Consider the following 18,946-nt stretch of genomic DNA (forward strand, 5'->3'; position numbering starts at 1 on the left):
CCCCAACCTCACAAGGACAGCTTAAAAGCTGAAGGCACTTTATGGCTCTAAACCTCTCCTGAGTAAACCCCCATGCATATTCTCACCACACTGCAATTCAGCCTGGCTAACTCTCAAGCCTCTCTGCTCCCATTAGGTTCACAGTAAATGATCCAACCTAAAAATTAAGCAGCAAAACCACATCATCTTCACATTGTACACCCCAGTTCTTGATGCCTCATCATTTGCTTCAGTGGTTATTGACACAAAAACTTTCAACTTATTGAGTCTTTCCTTATTGTTTCCTCCTGACCTAGCTTTGTTTTCTGTTGATCAAGAGCTCTTCTAAAGCTCACAACCGAGTCTTCTCTCTGCGGTAGCAGAAAAGAGGAATTCTAGCAATAAGAATAGCAGCAACCATTTGCTCTTCAGCCCAGAAGATCAATAATACCAACATAAGCACATAAAAACCCCCACATTCAAACAAAAAATCAAACAAACAAACGAAAGAAAAAAACAACCCAACCCCCCCCAACAAAAACCCCAACAAAACAACCAAACCAAACCCCTACTAATGTAATCTCCACATCAGGCACAGCCCAAGTAATTTTCTCCAAATAACAGAATAATCTCAGTACGGGTAAATTAAAAACTTGTATGCAAATATTTTATTCTCTCATATTTTGCAAATCAGGAAGCAGTGTTTGGTAATAAAAAATAATACAGAATTATTATTTTTTTTCCAGTCCACAGTCATATATTACCAGGTTTCCCACATTACAGACAAAACTGTCTCCTACAGTCTAAAGACAACATTCACTTTCGGTATATTCTGTACTTTTGGCTTTTTTAATATTAGTCTTCTGAACTATTTACAAATATATTACAACCTTTAAACCTCAAAGCAAAGGAGTATTTCAATAATCAATCTGACATAAGGATCAGTAGCTCCTACATAACTTCAGTGTTTAAGAGAAACTATACACGCAGTGCGGTAGGACTGAATAATTTATATCTCTTAAAAAAAAAAAGCATTGAAAGTTCTGAGTATAAAACTTTCGCATTGCAGTGGTACCTACTGACCTGCCTCAACTGGAGGACAGGAATGTGAGGTGATGTCACTGTGCTTGTAGAGAGCCTCGTCTAAGTCTAGTGCCTTGTTGCTCAGCTTGATAGTCATGCAACCATGGTAGGACGCGGTGACTGGAGTGGAAGTGACAGGAACATCTGTGGGAAAGAGGAGACAAACAGCTCCGATGGTTGGTTTTGAGTAAATATCTGCCTTGCCTATGCTCAGATGATTATCACTTCAATGAATTCAAACTCTCCTCTCCTCTGCTCCAGGACTTCTATCTCCTCCCCTGCTCCTCCCACCAGAAGGCAAAAGCACAATCCCAGACATGGGGAAAATGCCATCTACTTCCATGCACACAACACTTCTCCCAGGCTGAACCCTTCCTCAGCTGCTCTGTGTCTCTGCAAGGCCTCCAGTCCTTATGAAACTGTGCTGCACAGCAGCAAGGCTTTGCTCCGCTTGCACGCTGTGTTCACACTGCTTCCTGTCTCAGTATTTCCATGCTCTTCCATCTGTGGCCCCAACACTTTGTCATTACTGGAGTTCTTATACCTTCCGCTAATGCTCTCCCCCTCTCTCTTCAAAATATCAGCCAAAAGATTATAGGAAGAACTTCACGAGAGGAAGGCTCCTTGTATAGGCAGCCTCTACCACTTGCTGGACTCATCTTTACTGTAATTATGCTATGTATAAGCACAAGGAGGTTGCTGGTGTTCACCAAAAAGGTGCTGGAATACATTAGTTAAGTTGGTAATAATAATGAGACTCATTTTTCCTATGGAGATCCCCTGGTGACACAATCAGTTCAGCAGAAGCAGAACACAAATAGCAAGGAAAAAGACATTTAGTGCAATCCAACAGACTAAAATTAGCCAATCCTATTAATAACTACTGTAGTATCATGTACACATTGACCTTAAATAAACAAAAAGCCCCACAGAGTAACATGAAAATTCATATGAACTGTGTCCTCTACCCTTCTCTAAAGGTTATTAGTTTATTGACAACCCAGAGCCAACCCAATCAAGCTGGTTGTGCAACAGATCTCTGAGATAATTTAACTTCACAGTGATGCCGGTAGCTAAGTAAACCCCTTATCTGTACACTGAAGCAAGGACAACTTGAACAATAGGTTGTCCTGTTGACCTGAGATTGTGTTCCATTTAAAGAGTACCTGGAGACACAGGGCCAAACTTGAAGCTGTTACGATGAAAGACAGCTCAGACAGGCTCTAGGACTGAGTGAGAGAAAGAACATTGGTGCGGGACCTCTAAGTCAAAAAGAGGTACTAAAATTTTTTCATCTTCATGGCTGAAAAGTATCATTGTGGGTAGTTTATTAACTAATCATTTTAGCTATTTCCTGTTCCATCTCATTTAAAAAAAAATATCTGTGAAGTCTGCTTAAGAGGAGGAGGCATCTCTGTTGTAGCACCTCACACGAACTAAATTTTGACTCAGAAGAAGCTGAAGTGTTGGCTTAGCAGCTTGAACAATTGTCTAAGGAATCATGTTAATCACTGTTACATGTGCCACAGGGCTGACTGAAAGACAGTGTGGGCTTTCAGGTGGATTTGTAAGATACTATAAAAAACAGTAATAATAAAAGAATTCAAAATATTTTCTTTGTATTATGATGGCAAATCGGGTCAAATATTTAACGTCCTGTTATGACTAGAAACGGATCTGTCTGAAATATGCTGCTGTAAAGACTCAGAAGCCTTGCTGTAAGGCTCCTTCAGCATATGCATTGCCTGCAAAAACATCTACGTATCACATACATTACATAATTTGGAATTTACCAGAGCTCCAAGTACCATAGAAGAGGTAGCAAATGCCTATATGTTCCCTCTTATCTTTTGAAACTCTGAATGGTATTTCTTCCACATCTGCAATATTAGCTCTACTTCAGATGGGACATACCTACATATTTTGGCCCAGAATTCTTTCTTTATTTGTGGCAAATGGAATAAAGACACTAACTGTGACTTTGTTTTTTCCACAGGGTATGGAAATAGGAAAAAGCCAAAACTGACATAATGTTCTCAAAGTTTGAATGAGTCAAACTTGCTTAGAACTGGCTGTTTGGTATAGTTATTTAACCTAGAGTGATGAATCCAACCACAGTGCTGAAATGTTTATTCGTTTGACAAATGACAAGTGCCAGGTTCCTCTCAATGGCAAAAGCAGACCACAGATAGAAATCCCTGCTGCTGAGCAGAACAGAACAAAGTTGGAAGGGCAGCTAAACCTACAGAAGCCAGCTAGGTCTAAGCAGCCATAGCTATAATATCTCACACTTAGTTCTGACTAATTAAAAACTGTGCTTCACTCAGCACAGTTAGTCTAAAGCGAATCACAGAGAACTTGGGAGTGACAGAATGGGATTGTTTTCTGAGCTTTGAAAATCTCTGGCTGTGCATTTGGGAGCTACCTGAAAGCAAGCAGGTGACCTTTGTGCAATGGTCAGCTTGGTCAATTCATCTGACATTGGAAAATTGGGATTTAGTCTCATTTGTCAGTGTATGAACATCTCAGAGTGGGTGGCCTCCCCCTTTTAGGCGTGAATAGAAGCCATTTACAACACTGGCATAAAAAAATTTGCAAACTCCTGCTCATGGTGGCATCAGTCATGCCATGTGTCCTAGCACACACAGCACCTCAGCCACCCTGTCCCAGCCTGGCTGCTTCAGCATCTACCAGGAGGCCAACACTGCTGCATCTCTCTGGCTTGGGCAAGTTAGGGCAAGATTTTGCTTAGGTGCTGGCAACAAAATAGGATGTACTGATGTGCAGCAAGAGACATAAGTGTTTCCTTAACTGCATTCCTTAGCACTTGGCACTGATAAACCAGTTCAGCCAGAAGAAGAAACAAACCCCCAAACTTGGGTGAAATTAGTGATTCAGATAGAAGTTTGACCTCCCAGGTTCAGAACAGAACAGGAAACTGACCTCTCACAAGAATCCCTGTTGTTGCTGAAAAGCCAGTAAAACTGTAAGTGGTGATAGCCCCTTGGTTGTGCCCTCTGCTGAGGGGAAATCTGTTAACTGTGCAGTACTGTGATCAGTTCAAAGAGAACATCAGTGTAGTAGTTTTAGGCTATGCCTTTACATTTTTTTCACAGATCTTGAACAGAAAGTAGTAAAATATTGGTTGTAAAAAGGAAAATAATGATTATTCTAAACAATCCCATTGGAGAGATATCTACCGTAAGATTTAGTTCCCAAAACAAGCTCTCTCTCCTCTCACTTCCTCAGGCTGGGAGATACTAACTTTGTGCTTCTGTTGGCTTCTGCTTGACCTTGGCTGCATTGTTTTGGCTAAGTCTAACGTCCCTCTGCTTCTTTCTTTTGTCCCTTTTGTACAGAGGGGTAAGGGGGAGGCAGGGAGGGAGAAGCTGTTGCAGCTCCCCTGGTCTATGGCCAGGGGGGGTCTTTGTGCTGTTCATTAATTGTAAATACCTGTAAATATTGTAAATGTTGCATATTTCTACATATTCATTGCATTTCATTGTAGATTGTAGTTTTGCTTGTAAATACAGCTTTCATTTGCTTCCAGATGAGCTGGTCTGGTAAATTCAATGTTGGGTGGGAATTTTCAACCTACCACAATCAGTCAGGGAGAATCACCACACTGGGCTCCCCAAGCTTCAGTCAAATCAATGTAAGGCCCTGGTACTCCTCTCAAGGAGTCCTCACACATGCTCACTACATTAATGAAGCACTGCAAGAGCCTGTGGTTCAGCTCCTAAGGATTTGACCCTGCTTACAGCTATCCTTCAGATAAATCATTCCTTTTGCTGACCAGCCAAAACCTCCTTTGTTTTTGCCTTCAGCTGTCCTCAGAAGGACAGAATAATTCAAGAAAAAAATGTACCTGTCAAGCACACCCTCACATCTGTTAAGATCACACACACCTACATTGCAGACAAAGCCTGCTCAAGCAGAAACAGAAGAGGAGGCTCCCAGCTCAAATGAACAGAGACAGTTTTCCTGACTGCCAGCTCAGCAAGGTGAGTTGGGAGTCTGTAGTCCATGCTACAAAACCGGATGCTCACCTGGCAGTCCTCCCACGTATGTCTTCACCGCTGACTGCAAAGAACTCTCCAGAATGGACAGACTGTCCTCTAATTCAGAGTTGCTTAGTTCACTCTCTCCCTCTATCCCATCTACCCTCAGGGATAACTGATCTTTCTTGAGGAGGATGTCCACAGAGTGTTCTTTCTTATCACAGAGATTTATTGCCAATCTGGACACAACTGTGCTCTCCAAAGCCACGATGACAAACTGGACAGCAGGAAAAAAGAAAAAAAAAAGAGACAGTCAGCAGAAATAGACTTAACCAAGCCCAGGATGACCCCACTGTGGCCTTGTTTACAAAGATTTCACAGATAATCAGCCAGAGAAATAGCTTTATTACTACTGCTGATTGTATTCTGGGCTCATTTGCATAGATGAGAAACCAACGAACCAGTAGGACTAATTATTAGTCATAACCACTGTCTTCTCAGAGAGAATTCTTAGTGTGTCTTACCAAGGTGCTTATATTGCACCGGAACCAAACAGACTAGAGATGCTGTAATATAAATGAAAAATTGGCTCATGGGTTTTAGTGAACTCACTCCTGATGTACACTGATGAAATGCCAGAATCTAGCCCTTTGCTATGAACACCATTAAATCAGTAGCTTTGGCGCTCCATCATAACTGTCCTTTCACAGCACCTGGAGTGACACCTAAAGTCTGTTGCTCCACTACTTTGGTACTTTTACAGACGTGCTCCAGAGAATTGAAATTATTTGCTTGTAGTATTAAACACCTTCTGTGCCATGAACAGATAACAAAATATGGCTGCATTCAAGAAAACACTTCCATCTTTTGCGTTGCAAAGAGTTCCTTAGTAGCACTTGACACACATCCTTAAGAGGCAGAGTTTTGATGTCAACCAAGAACCTCAACGTCACACCATGTTCTAAACTGGTGGAGACAAATAAGCAGGCAGGCCATAAACTTCACAACTGTTTTCCCACAATTACTTTCAATTCCCAGGAAGTAGTAACAAACCTCTAGAAAAACGCTTAAGTCTCTACCTGTTGTTTCAGTTTCTTTGTGGAGTGATAGTCAACCAGAGAGAGTGATAATGGGACAGATGCTTCTCCTGTAACTAAAGCAAACAGCACACCAGTATCTGTTGCTGGTTGAATTGCAGCATTTACTTCTATTTCCCAGCTTGTCTTAGTTTCATTTCCAGAAGAAGGTTGCACTGCAGAAGAAAAAAAAGAAACGTGTAGCATGACCAGCATAGGACTAACAAGTCAAATGGGTAGGCTCTGAAATTTCTGCCTGGAGAAGAGGACAGATGGATGAGCATATGGAGGGACTGCCACGTTTCTTTTATACAAAATAAAAATTCAAAAGCACCTAAACATAAAATCAGGGAAGAAAATGGCATCGGTTTCCTTGTTACCTTCTGCATTCTGCTGCCTTTCACAGTGTCAAAGGACAAGGTTGAACTTTTTTTATTCAAATTCCCATGGCTGTCAACCTAACAGATTCAAAGAACCACTGCGAGATAGGGCACCCAATTTTTGAGTAGTTCTTGACTGTCCAAAGAACATTAAGGAATCTAAGTCCAAATCTGGCATAAAGGAATCATTTCTATGAAAGCCTGTGCTAAACAGAAAAAGGACATAAGCACAATGCATGGATCACCTACCTAATCATTTCCTGATCATCAGGCTCTCGGTGTGACATGCTTTGTCTAAGTTGCTGACCTCTGAATTAAAACTCTCTCACATCTTTCTTACTGCCCCAGTGCCCTTGTAATTAAAAGATGATCCTGGGTACAAAGAAAGATTTCAATCCTGCTTCTGCAATCTCCCTTCACAGGATTATTAGCTTTGCTGGTTCACCACATTTTGAAAATTAATAAATAAGTTCTTTATAAAGCTTACTATTACAAAGAAAAAAAAACTATTATTGCTTCCAGAGGAAGAAAAAAAAACAGACAGACATGCAGGTCCCTAGGCCTCCTCTCTGCTGAGTGCTGTCATCTGCACTTCAGATGCTGCCTTGTCTCTACTTTGAAATTTTGGTATCCATGTGGTAAAGATGATGACAAACACCTGGTACTCCCCAATTCAAACAGCGCAGCAGAAATCCACATAATTGATGTACAGAGGGCTTCTGCAAAGGAGGACTTTCACACCAAACTAAAATAGATAGTTGGCATTTTCCTGGGTTTAAAAATACTGACATTTGACATATAAACAGACAGGATAATCTAGAACAAAGAAAAGGTGCCTGAGTGCTGCATTAATATGGCCAAGTTTGGTTTGAAACTTACTGTCTCTAGGCCAATTTCATTCAGCTTTTATCAGGGATATGCTTAATGTAACTTAGTCCCAAGCATAACTAATACCACCCAATGACTAAAAGTGAATCCAACCTTGGAGATTTTGCTACAGACAACGCTGATTTTCTGCCCCTCATAAACCCAAGATACAGCACTGTGACTTGCAGCATTCCCTGTTTATCAGAAAGCAATGGATAGGGCTGGAATCACCTGTGCTGCTGACAGAGATGTGAAGCCCCTAATGCTGAAGATGAGCTGGAACCAGCCTGATTGTGAAACTGATTACTGGAGCTACACAGAGAGAACCTAATGAGTGCTGGCAATTTTTGTACTGGCTCTAACCATCATACAGAGGCCTTCCTTCGCTACAAACCACAACTTTAGCCCTCCATCAAGAGCAGACAGTCTCTTCTGCACTGATGACTGCTCAGTCTTGCATATATATTAAGTGTTAAACTGTTTATTAACCAAGTATGGCAGAACAACACATCAGAAATAATAATTTAGAAAACCGAAGTACTTACCATACGTAAGATTGAACACAGCAAAACCTCGTCCAGGATAGAAAGACCCTCGTCCTGCCACAGCAAAGCACTGCATCTTTTCATTCATCTTTATGGTCTCTTGGATAGTGGTGTCCTCCCCATTCAACCAGTTCCACGCCCTCATGCAACCATCCAGCCGAGGGTTTACCTAGGAGGGTAGAGCAGTATCTTATGCCTCTGGCTGCTGTTCAATGGAAAATGACTGATTTTGGGTGCAGTGGAATACTAAGTTATATTATGATGCTAAATAGGAGAAATTATTTTGATGTTGTATACACACAAATCCAGTCTGGCAACCCCAAACAAGTAAGCAGTAAGCAGCTCCAAACAAGTAAGCATTCCGCAGCAAACTCCCCTGAGCTCAGCTTGTCTCCACAGGACAGATGGGCACTGGCTGGTGTAGGTGTTGATTAGCTTGTATTGATCCTGTTAGCTGCTCTATACACTACACATCACTAGTACAATTTACTTCTAAAGCTCTGTAGCCAAAGCTCTGTGACTCACATAACTGCCTTGAAAATGCTGCAGGCTAACCTGCAGTTAAAAACCCCAACCCTTTGTGGCACTGCAAACAGCCTTCATGACACACAAGATGTTGGACGTGATCATGGCATAAGTTGTTGGATTCTGGCTTAAGGGAGGGGTGCCTGAACCACAAGACTGGAACAGCATCTGTACACACCTTGTTCCTTCCAGCTTCTAGTTACATTACCCTGTACCAAACGTCACATTAAAATGTGAGTATGCAAAAAGAAGGCTCCTTGCAAACCATCTAAATCAGCACCATTACCCCCAATTAACTGAAGCAGAGAGAGAATTAAGTGTCTGAGCCAGGATAAAAACTTCAGGAGTTTTTGGCTCTCAATTTAGACCACACCCCAACCTTAATGTCTCAGACAAGCAGCGGCCCTGGATGACTTCTTATAGGAATGGGAGCCTTCTTCAGCTGCTGCACTCACAGTCACAGAGGAGAAGAGTTGTCACCTCATTTAGAAATAGGTATCAACTCTGGTTTCAAGGTGCCAACTCTGTGTGTGGTGGACATTCAAAACAACAGCTGAGAAACACCTAATCATCCAATCTCACCCAAACAGCATCTTAACTTTCATTCATATACCCTACCTACTTGAATTAGGAAGACACTAAGAAAAATAAGCTGCAGTTTTACCTTTGGCCTTACTAAAATAAAACAGCAAACACAAGCACAAAAACTGTGATACAATATACATGAAGCATAAATTGGTTACAAAAAGTCCCCCCAGCATTGTTTTTGGACCTAACAGGCACAATGGTATCCTCACATGGTGGTGTCTCCAACTGACCTTGGAGGGTCACTCATGGTCTCCGAGCCAGCATGACCACTGTTCATTTTGTCATGTGCTCCAATTTGCAGGCCAAGAGTGGGACATGTTTCACCCAAACTTATCAATTAAAAAAAATCAGGAGTCCCACCTTTGCTACTAGCTTAGGTTCCCTCTACAGTCAATGAAGAGAAAGCTGTATCCAGAAGGTGGTAATTCCACCTGTTTCAGGCACGTTGAACTGCTTTCAGGAAGGAACTATGTTACCCCAAGAGAAGATGAAATCAAGCCCTTCAGCAGTGCAAAACAACATGAAGCATCCCACTATACTTACTGGCAAAATGAGGTCCTTTGTTTTGAAAGGAATGCCTCCTACTGTCAAATTCAGCTGATATAGTCCTTTGTCTAGAGTAAACAGATCCCCTGAGACAGCGATTTTCATAACTGCATCTCTGTTGACCTTTATAATCAAACTTCTTTCAAGTTCTTCAACAGAGATCTGAAAAAGTAAAATTGTAAATAGAATAATTCAGTATAAAAATAACTCAATACCTGCAGCCTCACCTAAAGGACAGACACCACCAGTGAAATCCTCAAGATGGAGAAGTATTTCCTGCACCGATGCCTCATTGTCTGACTTTTAAATTACACTCCACCTTGACATGTAAATCTGTACTCTAGAAAGCAACCTGGGGTTGCCCTAACGTTGAAGGCAGCCCAGTTACTCCAAATCAGCTACACAATAATAAGAGTGGTTGACTACATGACAACTGTAGGGTGCCATATGCAAAATGAAAATGCAATAACAAGTTATTAATGAGAAACTTCCTATTGCAACTGCATGTGAAAGGAAAAGCTGAAATGACAGATGTTTGTGTTGGACCAGTGACAGGTAATGCAGAAGCCTTCTAGCCACGGTCTCTTAAATATTGACCCTTGAAAAAAGAGAAACAGGTGACACCATCTTTGAGACAGTAATAAAAATGTGTAACAGGCAATATTTTTTCTCTCAAAAGGTCTCTGCAAGTTTTACCTCCATGTCTCTGAAGAGCTACTTCTAAGAAGATTCTATCACCACTAAATTAAAAAAAAAAAAATCATCATCTCAGTTATGACCAAGCTGCAGGGAGATGCACTCTAAAGCAGCCAGCTCTGCAGAGGGACAGGAGAGAGGAGGAGGTGAAGCATAAAGTTGACGTGCAGCAGGCTACTGAATAACAGCATGAATTCTGCTGCCTTGGGACCTGGGTCCTGCTACCAACAGGGTGTTCTGTGGCCATAGCAGAAGACAATATCTTTCTTCCTGCAGAGAAGAAAGGAGCACACCTCCATTACTTCACAATCTTCAATACAGAATTCTGTCTTCCCACTCTGTAACAGATACCCTACCTAGGCACTCTTGATCCATACAGCTCTGTTCCCTGAGACACTCAGATGCTGCCTCCATCAATGAACCAAGTATCTATTTCAGTCACTGTTAAGACTTGTTCTTCCCTCTCCCTGCTAGGAGACCAGGTCATGAGCACCTTGCTTTATGGCTGTAACATAAAGGAGGACAGGGCTGAGCAGGTTTATACCTGGACACTCCTTTTGGATTGCAGTCTTTCAGTAATGAAGATGAAGTGAGTTTGATAGCTGGAAAGATTATTCACAGATTATCAAACTTTCTTCTTCTCCTGCAGATTCCATTACAGTCTGGTTTATACTGCTAAAACACTCTCTATACCGGGTGTGTTGCTCTGTGCTGTATCCTACAAGACATGAATTTACTTGTTTGAAGCCTGACTGTTTAAAAAGTGGCATTTACACCACCTGACTGTGTTCCATCCAAGGAGACACACAGGCCAGTCTCAAACAGGCATTTTTGGGCATTGGCAGGCTGTAAAGTCCACTCAGTGGGTGGGAACATAAACCTACATGTCCTGGCAGCCACAGCCCAACTGGCTTAGCTTTACTGGCTCTCTCTTTACGATTCACTCAGCACCTCTGCTCGGTGTGGCAATCACCATTGCCCTAATGTACTGGGGTAGGAAGCATGACAAGGAACTGACACAGACCATTTCCCAGCTCCTAGCACAGCGCATGGGCAGCCACAGAGCAAATAAGAATGGGTCAAAACCAGCTGCTGCAATGCCCATATGCTTGCTCTGTGAAGAAATCCTGCAACTTGCATGGCCACCAAAATTCAGGGCCTTCTAGTTTTTTGACTGTATAGAAAGCAATAATATATAGACATTTTAAAAGCCTGAGTTCTTATATGCTTCTCATAATTAATATAAATATGGCCTCAGCACAAGAAGGACATGAACCTGTTGGAGCAGGTCCATAGGAAGGCCACAAAAATGGTCAGAGAGCTGGAACATCTCTCCTGTGAAGAAAGGATTAAAGAATTGGGGTTGTTCAGCCTGGCAAAAAGGGAGACCTTATTGCAGTCTTCTAGTACTTAAAGAGAGTCTTTAAGAAAGATGAGGACAATCTTTTTATCGGGGTCTCTTGTGACAGGACAAGGGGTAATGGTTTTAAACTAAAGAAGGGTAGATTTAGACTAGATAAAACAAGTTTTTTTATGATCAGGATTGTAAAACACTGGCACAGGTGGTATCTGTCCTATTCCTGGAAACATTCAAGGTCAGGCTGGCTGGGGCTCTGAGCAACCTGATCTAGTGAAATACGTCCTTGACCACTGCAGGGACTTGGACTAGATGACCTTTAAAGGTCCCTTTCAACCCAAACTGTTCTATGATAAACAAACTAAATCAGTGGAAACTTCCATAGGAGAAGGGGTTAAGCCCAGTGAAAGCTCTTAACAAATTCCAGTTTAGGAAATTAGATTTCATGCTGCCCTCTGGCAGTTTCCGCTTCGGTTCCTTATATACAAAGCTTAATTAAAGCTTAATTCCTGGTGCACTACCATTACCTACAAACCAAAAGGGGAAGCACTTTGTTAGATGGCACACTGCTCTAATTCCCTCCTCTTGTTGCAAGGGAAAGCTAGCTACCACCTGTCAGTGTGCTTGGGGATATTCAGGTGGGCAGTTCCTGTAGCTAAGGGTTTCCCTACACTTAGCCATAAGGGCAGCCAGCTTTGTGTTTTGGATTCAGGCACAGGATGGCTCCTTGTGCATTGCCAGCCGGTGGAGTCTTTGCTGAAAAGCCATCAGACAGCACTGAAACAGGGCAGGAATACAGGCAGGGTTAAAGCTGAATACGAAGCTGCTTGTGATTGCTTAACCTTCAATTCTGACATTTAACACTGCAGGTAAGCTATTATTTTTGCTAACCATACTGCCCTCAGAGCAGTACTAAACTAAACACTGAAAATAAGACAAAATGATGACTTTTTTGGAATTGCAAAACAAACAAACAGTGAACGTGCTATCCTCAGTTCACACATGGCACTTCATCCAGTTGGATTACACAGAAATAACTGTATTACAAGGTTTTTCCCTAGGCCTGTATGTGTTTTCAATAATAGGAACGCTCATTATACAATAAGTTAGGAGAGAGCAATATCAGAGAAAATACCTAGGCAGCAATTTGCCCTGAAGTTTTGAAAATGCCTTCCTATTTTCACAAAATTTTGCAACTTTTGCTCAAAAGGCTGAAAGACATGCACACTGGTGGTGATTTTTTACATGTTTTGCTTTTAAATAGCCATTGTTGCATTTAAATAGCCATCTGAAAGTTTTCTTAGAGATTTTTTTTTCATTCTGAAAGTTTTCATCTGTTTTTTTCATGCTGAAAGTTAAACAGTAAAGTTACTATTTTCTCACAGCCCCTATAAAGTTCTCCAAGTATCCAAGATGCACTGTTCTAGGTCCAACTGAAACTAAAGGCTTGATCCTGCATATGCTGAAGTTCATGTTCACAGTATCACAGTACATTAGAGGCTGGAAGGGACCTCCAGAGATCATCGGGTCCGTATTAAAGCTCCCAAACTGTATTTGAATCCGGACTGTGACCTCTGAAGGTTTGGGCTTGTCCTTTGCAGAAGGTGTTGCTGAATACACACAAATCCATACTTGAAATGTGTGGCTACATGTTTTATGAAAGGAGACAGATAAAAAGGAATAACCTTTCCTCAACAGATTTTCCAAACTAAACCCCACGACAAACAGAGGAAAAAATGGAGTAATGGGGGAGGGCATAAACCAGAGGAACAGATTTCTAGTTGCATCGCTCAGCCATATATATTAAACAGCATTCAGAGACAGGGATGATACCAAACACTAAGCAGAGGAGAGCAAAGTACCTGTAAGGTGGAAGCAAGTGATAAGAAAATAGAGCAGAGAAAGGAGAAACTGACAGCACCCCAGCACTGGTAGTAGCATCCCAAGACTCAGAGTTGAGTCAACCATGAAGCCAGGAGTCTAAAGGCTGTCATTCAACTGTGGGTAAATCCTTCTCCCTTGGGCCAGTATCAGGCACAGCACACCAGCTTCACTTTGGGAGACAGTCACCAGCTCTAGGCAAGCACTCATATGCCAGCCCTGCATGACGCTCTCTCACCAGCTCATGCTGTACTTTGTCTCTGGCAGCTGCCAGGCCCTGCTCAGCTCAGCATAAGGTAGCACTGCTAGCTGCAGGAGCACCCCTGCCCCCTCTACAGGATGGGTCCTGGCTATCTGCAGTGCACAGCAGCCACAGCTCAGTCTGCAATGTCCCAAAAGGTCTCGTGGAAGGGCTTCCAGGGGATGTATACAATCTTTCAGAAAATGTGCAAAATGCATTGCTGCAGCAACTCAGTGAGAAAATGTATTGGTTATGATAATACCTGGGTATAAGAGCACTGACACTGACAGCTGGCAGGAGATCAATAATTTTTACTTTAAAATGATACATTTATCACACTGCCTTCCCTCCTTGCAGAGAGCAAGCACAACTAATTGTTTACCCTATAAATCCCATGACTGAGCACTTTTGTATTACTTGAAGAAAGAAAATGCATTCCAGCTGTCTCACCAAAAACTAACATAGGAAAGTTTGTAATAACCTCATAATGAGGTCTGGCACTTAACAAGTACATTATGTTCCCATGTTAAATGGTTTAACTTGGTAATGATTGCGTTTTTTGACTCCCAAGTCACCCCAGTGGCATCAGCTCTGCTTTTAACATGTTCTATCACCATCCTCTCTTCAGGCAAGTACAATTGCCATATTTCAAATCAGCAGAACAAATCTCACCACCAATTGCCAACAGTTGACATGCACTCAAGGACTTCTTTATTTATTAGAAACAAAATTTTTCCCACTTTACTTTTTTTTTGTTTAATGTGTAATTCTGATTTTTTTTAATACTACAAAAAAACAACAACCAAAACAAAAAAAGCCACAACAGAAAATTATTCACCCTTACCAGTATCTGTCTCATATGTGAGTTAGCTGATAACTTCCCACCCGCTCCCTAAGCAACACATCAACTTAAAAGATTGAATTAAATGATAAAAAATGAAAGGAGTGGAAAAGGCAGATGTGAGAAGGCATATATAAATTGCTAAGGTATTGTAGAACATACTACAGGATGCATTCATGATCCCATCACAAATGGTAACAGTCATGATGCTTTTAGAATCACCAGGAAATGTTCAGTGGGACAGTCAAGGACATGAATCTTTACAAGTTCTATGATCATCTCATGAGATTACTGGGATTATGTTACTAGTGAACATGCTCTAATAGACCCCAGTATCTTTACAAGGCAAATGGTCTGTTTCATATATAAACAAACCTTAACACTTTTAAAAAAGGATAGTGTAGCATAAGAGATTTGTCCAAGGCTCAGACAATCTGAACCCAGTGACTAAAGAAACAAACAGAAGAATAAACAAAAGTAACCATATTCATAAGGGTGTCTAGCCACAAGACAAGAGGGAATGGTTTTAAGATGAGGGAGAGCAGGTTTAGACTGGATATTAGGAAGAAGTTCTTCAGTACAAGGTGGGTGGAACTCTGAAATAGGCTGCCCAGGGAGGTTGTGGACGCCTCCTCCCTGGGAGTGTTTATGGTCAGGCTGGATGAGGCCTTGAGCAGCTGAGTCTAGTTGAGAGGCATCCCTGCCCATGGCAGGGAGATTGGAGTAGATGATCTCTAAGGCCCCTTCCAATCTAAGCCATTCTATGATTCTATGATACCAAACACCCTAGCCACAGAGTGAGTTCCCTCTTACTCCCAAACCTCACACAGAGGGCAGCTTCTCAAACTGACTTGAAGTTAGCTTAGCGCTGCTGCCCCTCAAAGGCTGTGTCTGATCCAGCTGTGCAGATCAGCGATGTAGTCTAGTTTACAGTGGATGTGAAGTATAATTCAGTTTGTTAGAAAGAATATCCCCTTCTCACCTTGGAACGTATAATACACTGGCATGCATTGAGTGGATAGGCAAAGCTGGAAAAACACCTCAAGAATACACAGAGTTTGGCTGCACTTGCTGGAGCTCGTCAGGAAAAAGCCAGGGAAGGGTAAGACCTCAGCAGTAGTCTGGACTCACCGTTTGCCACATGCCATGGTTGATGAGCGGTCCGCTGCTGGTCACGCGGCCTATTCCATTGTATTTCAGCTGCAGCTCCAGCCGTCCCTTGCGCAAAGCCAACACTACCCATGTGCTGTCTTGATGGCCTCCAGCAAAGAAAAGGATACCTTCAGGATCAAAGGTTCTAAAGTCGAACTCAGCCACAAGTCTGACCGCACAGGTGCCAAGAAATAAATTAGTTATGCAGAGTTCAAAAACCACACAGTATTTTCCATACAGATAGCATCAGTTCTAGCAGCTATAAAGCTCTGTTAAAACATACTAGCTTTTAATGCTCTCCTGAAAGACTCAAGCTGTGAAAACAGGTTTTCCAACAGGGTCAAGAAGGAAGAGTACATTTCTGTAGTTCAGTAATTATTCTGGCAGCTCTGTGGTCAAGGCTGTCTTTCTCAGTTACTGGTTTGGATAATGTTTCGCTTTACAGGGCTCCATAAACCAAAAAAAAAAAAAAAAAGATAATAGAACTAATTGTTACTGTAATGACTTAACTCCACTGCATGCATTGAAGCCAGACAGTGCATCTGACTGTCATTCTAAATTGTCCTCACCTCGTCAGCTGCTTCCTTTTGAAGCGCAGCCTGATAACAGGAGTGCCGCTGAACATCCTCCCAAGGTACAAGGATTTAATACTTTTTCCCACAGCAAAAGGCACGCATGGTATTATGTTCTATAAACAAAACACATTTTTGAGTCCTTATTCTCCTCACACAGCAGAAAGAGAATCAGAGTGAGCCTTCTCCTCTCCTGTAGTTGCTATGCAAACAGTAGGTTAGAGTACTTTAATGTTTATACTCTCAAAACAGTTGTCTCAGTACTGAGAACATTTCCTCTTTCCTTCCCTCCTCTCCACCTTGGAAGAATGTTTTCCTGTTGCAAAATGAAATCATACTCATAAGGCACAGTATAAGGTTAACTACTGCAGCATTGTGCCTGCAACAAAAGATGTGCTGAGAACTTGCTTAGCACATGGTTGGGTGGGTTCTGCAGAGGCAGCCTGTGCCACTGAAATTCACCTCAAATACCTGGAGGACAAAAATGTCACATTCTGGTCTATAAATTACAGCATATGATCCGAGACCTTCACACCATACTACTGGGTCGAACTCAGAAAAGCTTGTGCAGCCAGAGGTAACTCATAGCCAAAGGGCTGGCAGTGCTATCACTGGCATGCTCTTTTTGGAATGGGGAGAGGAGGAACCTGAGAAGAGAGTGTGCTGGTTTGAGGCCAGCCAGAACATCTCTTGCCCCGAAAGGGACAAAAGAATGAGACTCACACAAACGGATTGGAGAGTGATGCCAAAGAGAGAATTTCAGAAGAATATTTATTTTCAAGAGAGCTACCGTCCCCAGCTCAGATAGCTTTGACAGTGTGATTACTTTCTGCTGACCACTCGGCTCAAATGGCTTCAGTCCAGAGCTTCACCACTTTTTCTGACAGGTCTGTTCTGTGGCTACAGCAACGCAGACTAACATACCTCACAAGTATTCATGTCTCGGGAAAGCTTTACTCCCCCTCTGCCATCACAATGACAGGTATAACTCCCTGGTGAGTTGACACAGGTCTGTTCACAGAGCTTTTCTTCACATTCATTTACATCTACATAAAACCAACAAAGAAGAGAGGAGAAAACAGCAGTTGAGTGTATTTCACCATGAATCATCTAGGGAAAAAGAAGCTGTTTTCAGTGTTGTTTCGTAGCACCTTTTATTTGAGTGTGCCCAAGTGCTTCATAGCCAGTACTTACCCTGTGCCACATTTCTACAGGAGGGAAGACTTAAGAGTTAGCATCTGCACAAATCTGTTTTCACAGATAGATTCCAGCTGCCCAGAGATACACAGCAAGTCAGTAGGAAGGCTGGAAGCAGAGCTCAACTCCTTGTTTGCTGGTGCAGAGCCCTGGGCTTTAACTTCTACGTAAGACTTTCTTCCTTCAGGCCCCTTCTGCTACACCTGTGCTGACTGGCTTCTGCTCCTTCAACTGAGGTTCAACTCAGGGACTGCTTGCTTCATTGCTACTCAGCAGCTGGATCCTCAACAGACAAGTGAAAATTGAGTTTCTCGTTCGTTTTTTTTTTTTTCCTTTAGCTTGTTTTTAGCTGCTTCACAAACAAATGCAGGAAAACAAATTGTGATGGTCCACAGAGATCCTTCCAGGCAGGGATAAACACTTAGAGCCCAGCAGGGCTGGCTGGCACATGATTCAAGTCATTACATTAACTTAGACAAAAGGCAAGGAACAACACTGGTTTTGGAATACTTTCAAAACTTACTCCATTGAGAAATCTTGCAGGCAGTGTAGCCAGCAGAACTGTGCATGGTTCCAATGCATATTAAACTCCTAGTTCAGAGTAATACCACAAGACAGGTTTTGAAAGAACAGCAGATACTGCTCTGTAACTTTTCTTGTCCTACAAAGAGAGACAGCAACATGCACAGATGCTTCTGAGCTTGTAATAAATCCAAGAAATTTCAGTACTCTGGCTCATATAGCTTGAGTCAGGTCATCAAAGATCAGTGGAAACTCAATGAACTCAAAGATGACTTGCAAACTTGATGAACTCGAAGATGACCGTGAACTGCAAACTGGCTCACAACTAGAAAATGGGAACTGAAGTCCAATGTGTAAGTATGACAAGAAACAAATGAAAAAAACAACCTTCTACTAAAGCCTGACATTAAAAAGCAGGGGTTTATAGCTTTAAATCATGTAATAAATGCTACTATAATGTTATTTCATGAGCTCACCATGACAAGTCTTTCTTACTTCATCAAACTTGTAGCCTGCATCACAAAGACATTCGTACGAACTTAAGGAATTTTTACAGTGAGCTTCTCCACAGATGTCTCCTGATTCTGCACATTCATCTATGTCTGCAAAACAAGCAATTAAACAATATGACTTCACTATAATCATTTCACCATTCACACACTGAAGACGGTCAAGTGATCCCTATGTTATTTTTGTAACTGAAAAAACAATCTCCTTAGGAATCTACCTTTAGGGTCAACTAGCTGTAAGAAATTACTTCAGGTTTTCAAAACCAGTTGGTCTTTCTTTCTTCAAGCTGTTAACCACTGCTAGAAAATACACAATGAACAATGAGTCAGGAGAAAAACTGTGAAGCAAAACAACTTCCACCACTAGATTATACACTAGAAGAAATTC

At 41.9% G+C, this 18,946-nt stretch overlaps 1 protein-coding gene across 2 annotated transcripts in view; it reads right to left on the reverse strand.

Annotated features, from left to right (window-relative positions):
- Window positions 1-744: 744 nt before the first annotated feature.
- The window catches only part of GAS6 (growth arrest specific 6), a 43,190-nt gene continuing 24,988 nt past the window's right edge, over window positions 745-18,946 (reverse strand). For both annotated transcript variants that reach the window (XM_054382584.1, XM_054382574.1), the window contains exons 7-15: window positions 18,526-18,651; window positions 17,255-17,376; window positions 16,328-16,446; window positions 15,738-15,927; window positions 9,588-9,752; window positions 7,932-8,100; window positions 6,143-6,315; window positions 5,112-5,340; window positions 745-1,206 (exon numbers count right to left, since the gene is read on the reverse strand). In XM_054382584.1, the coding sequence (XP_054238559.1) occupies window positions 1,055-1,206; window positions 5,112-5,340; window positions 6,143-6,315; window positions 7,932-8,100; window positions 9,588-9,752; window positions 15,738-15,927; window positions 16,328-16,446; window positions 17,255-17,376; window positions 18,526-18,651 (1,445 nt within the window). In that variant the 3' untranslated portion in view covers window positions 745-1,054. The remainder of the gene's footprint in view (window positions 1,207-5,111; window positions 5,341-6,142; window positions 6,316-7,931; window positions 8,101-9,587; window positions 9,753-15,737; window positions 15,928-16,327; window positions 16,447-17,254; window positions 17,377-18,525; window positions 18,652-18,946) is intronic.

The sequence above is a fragment of the Indicator indicator genome, chromosome 1 (genome assembly GCF_027791375.1).
Source record: "Indicator indicator isolate 239-I01 chromosome 1, UM_Iind_1.1, whole genome shotgun sequence".
Lineage (NCBI taxonomy): Eukaryota > Metazoa > Chordata > Aves > Piciformes > Indicatoridae > Indicator > Indicator indicator.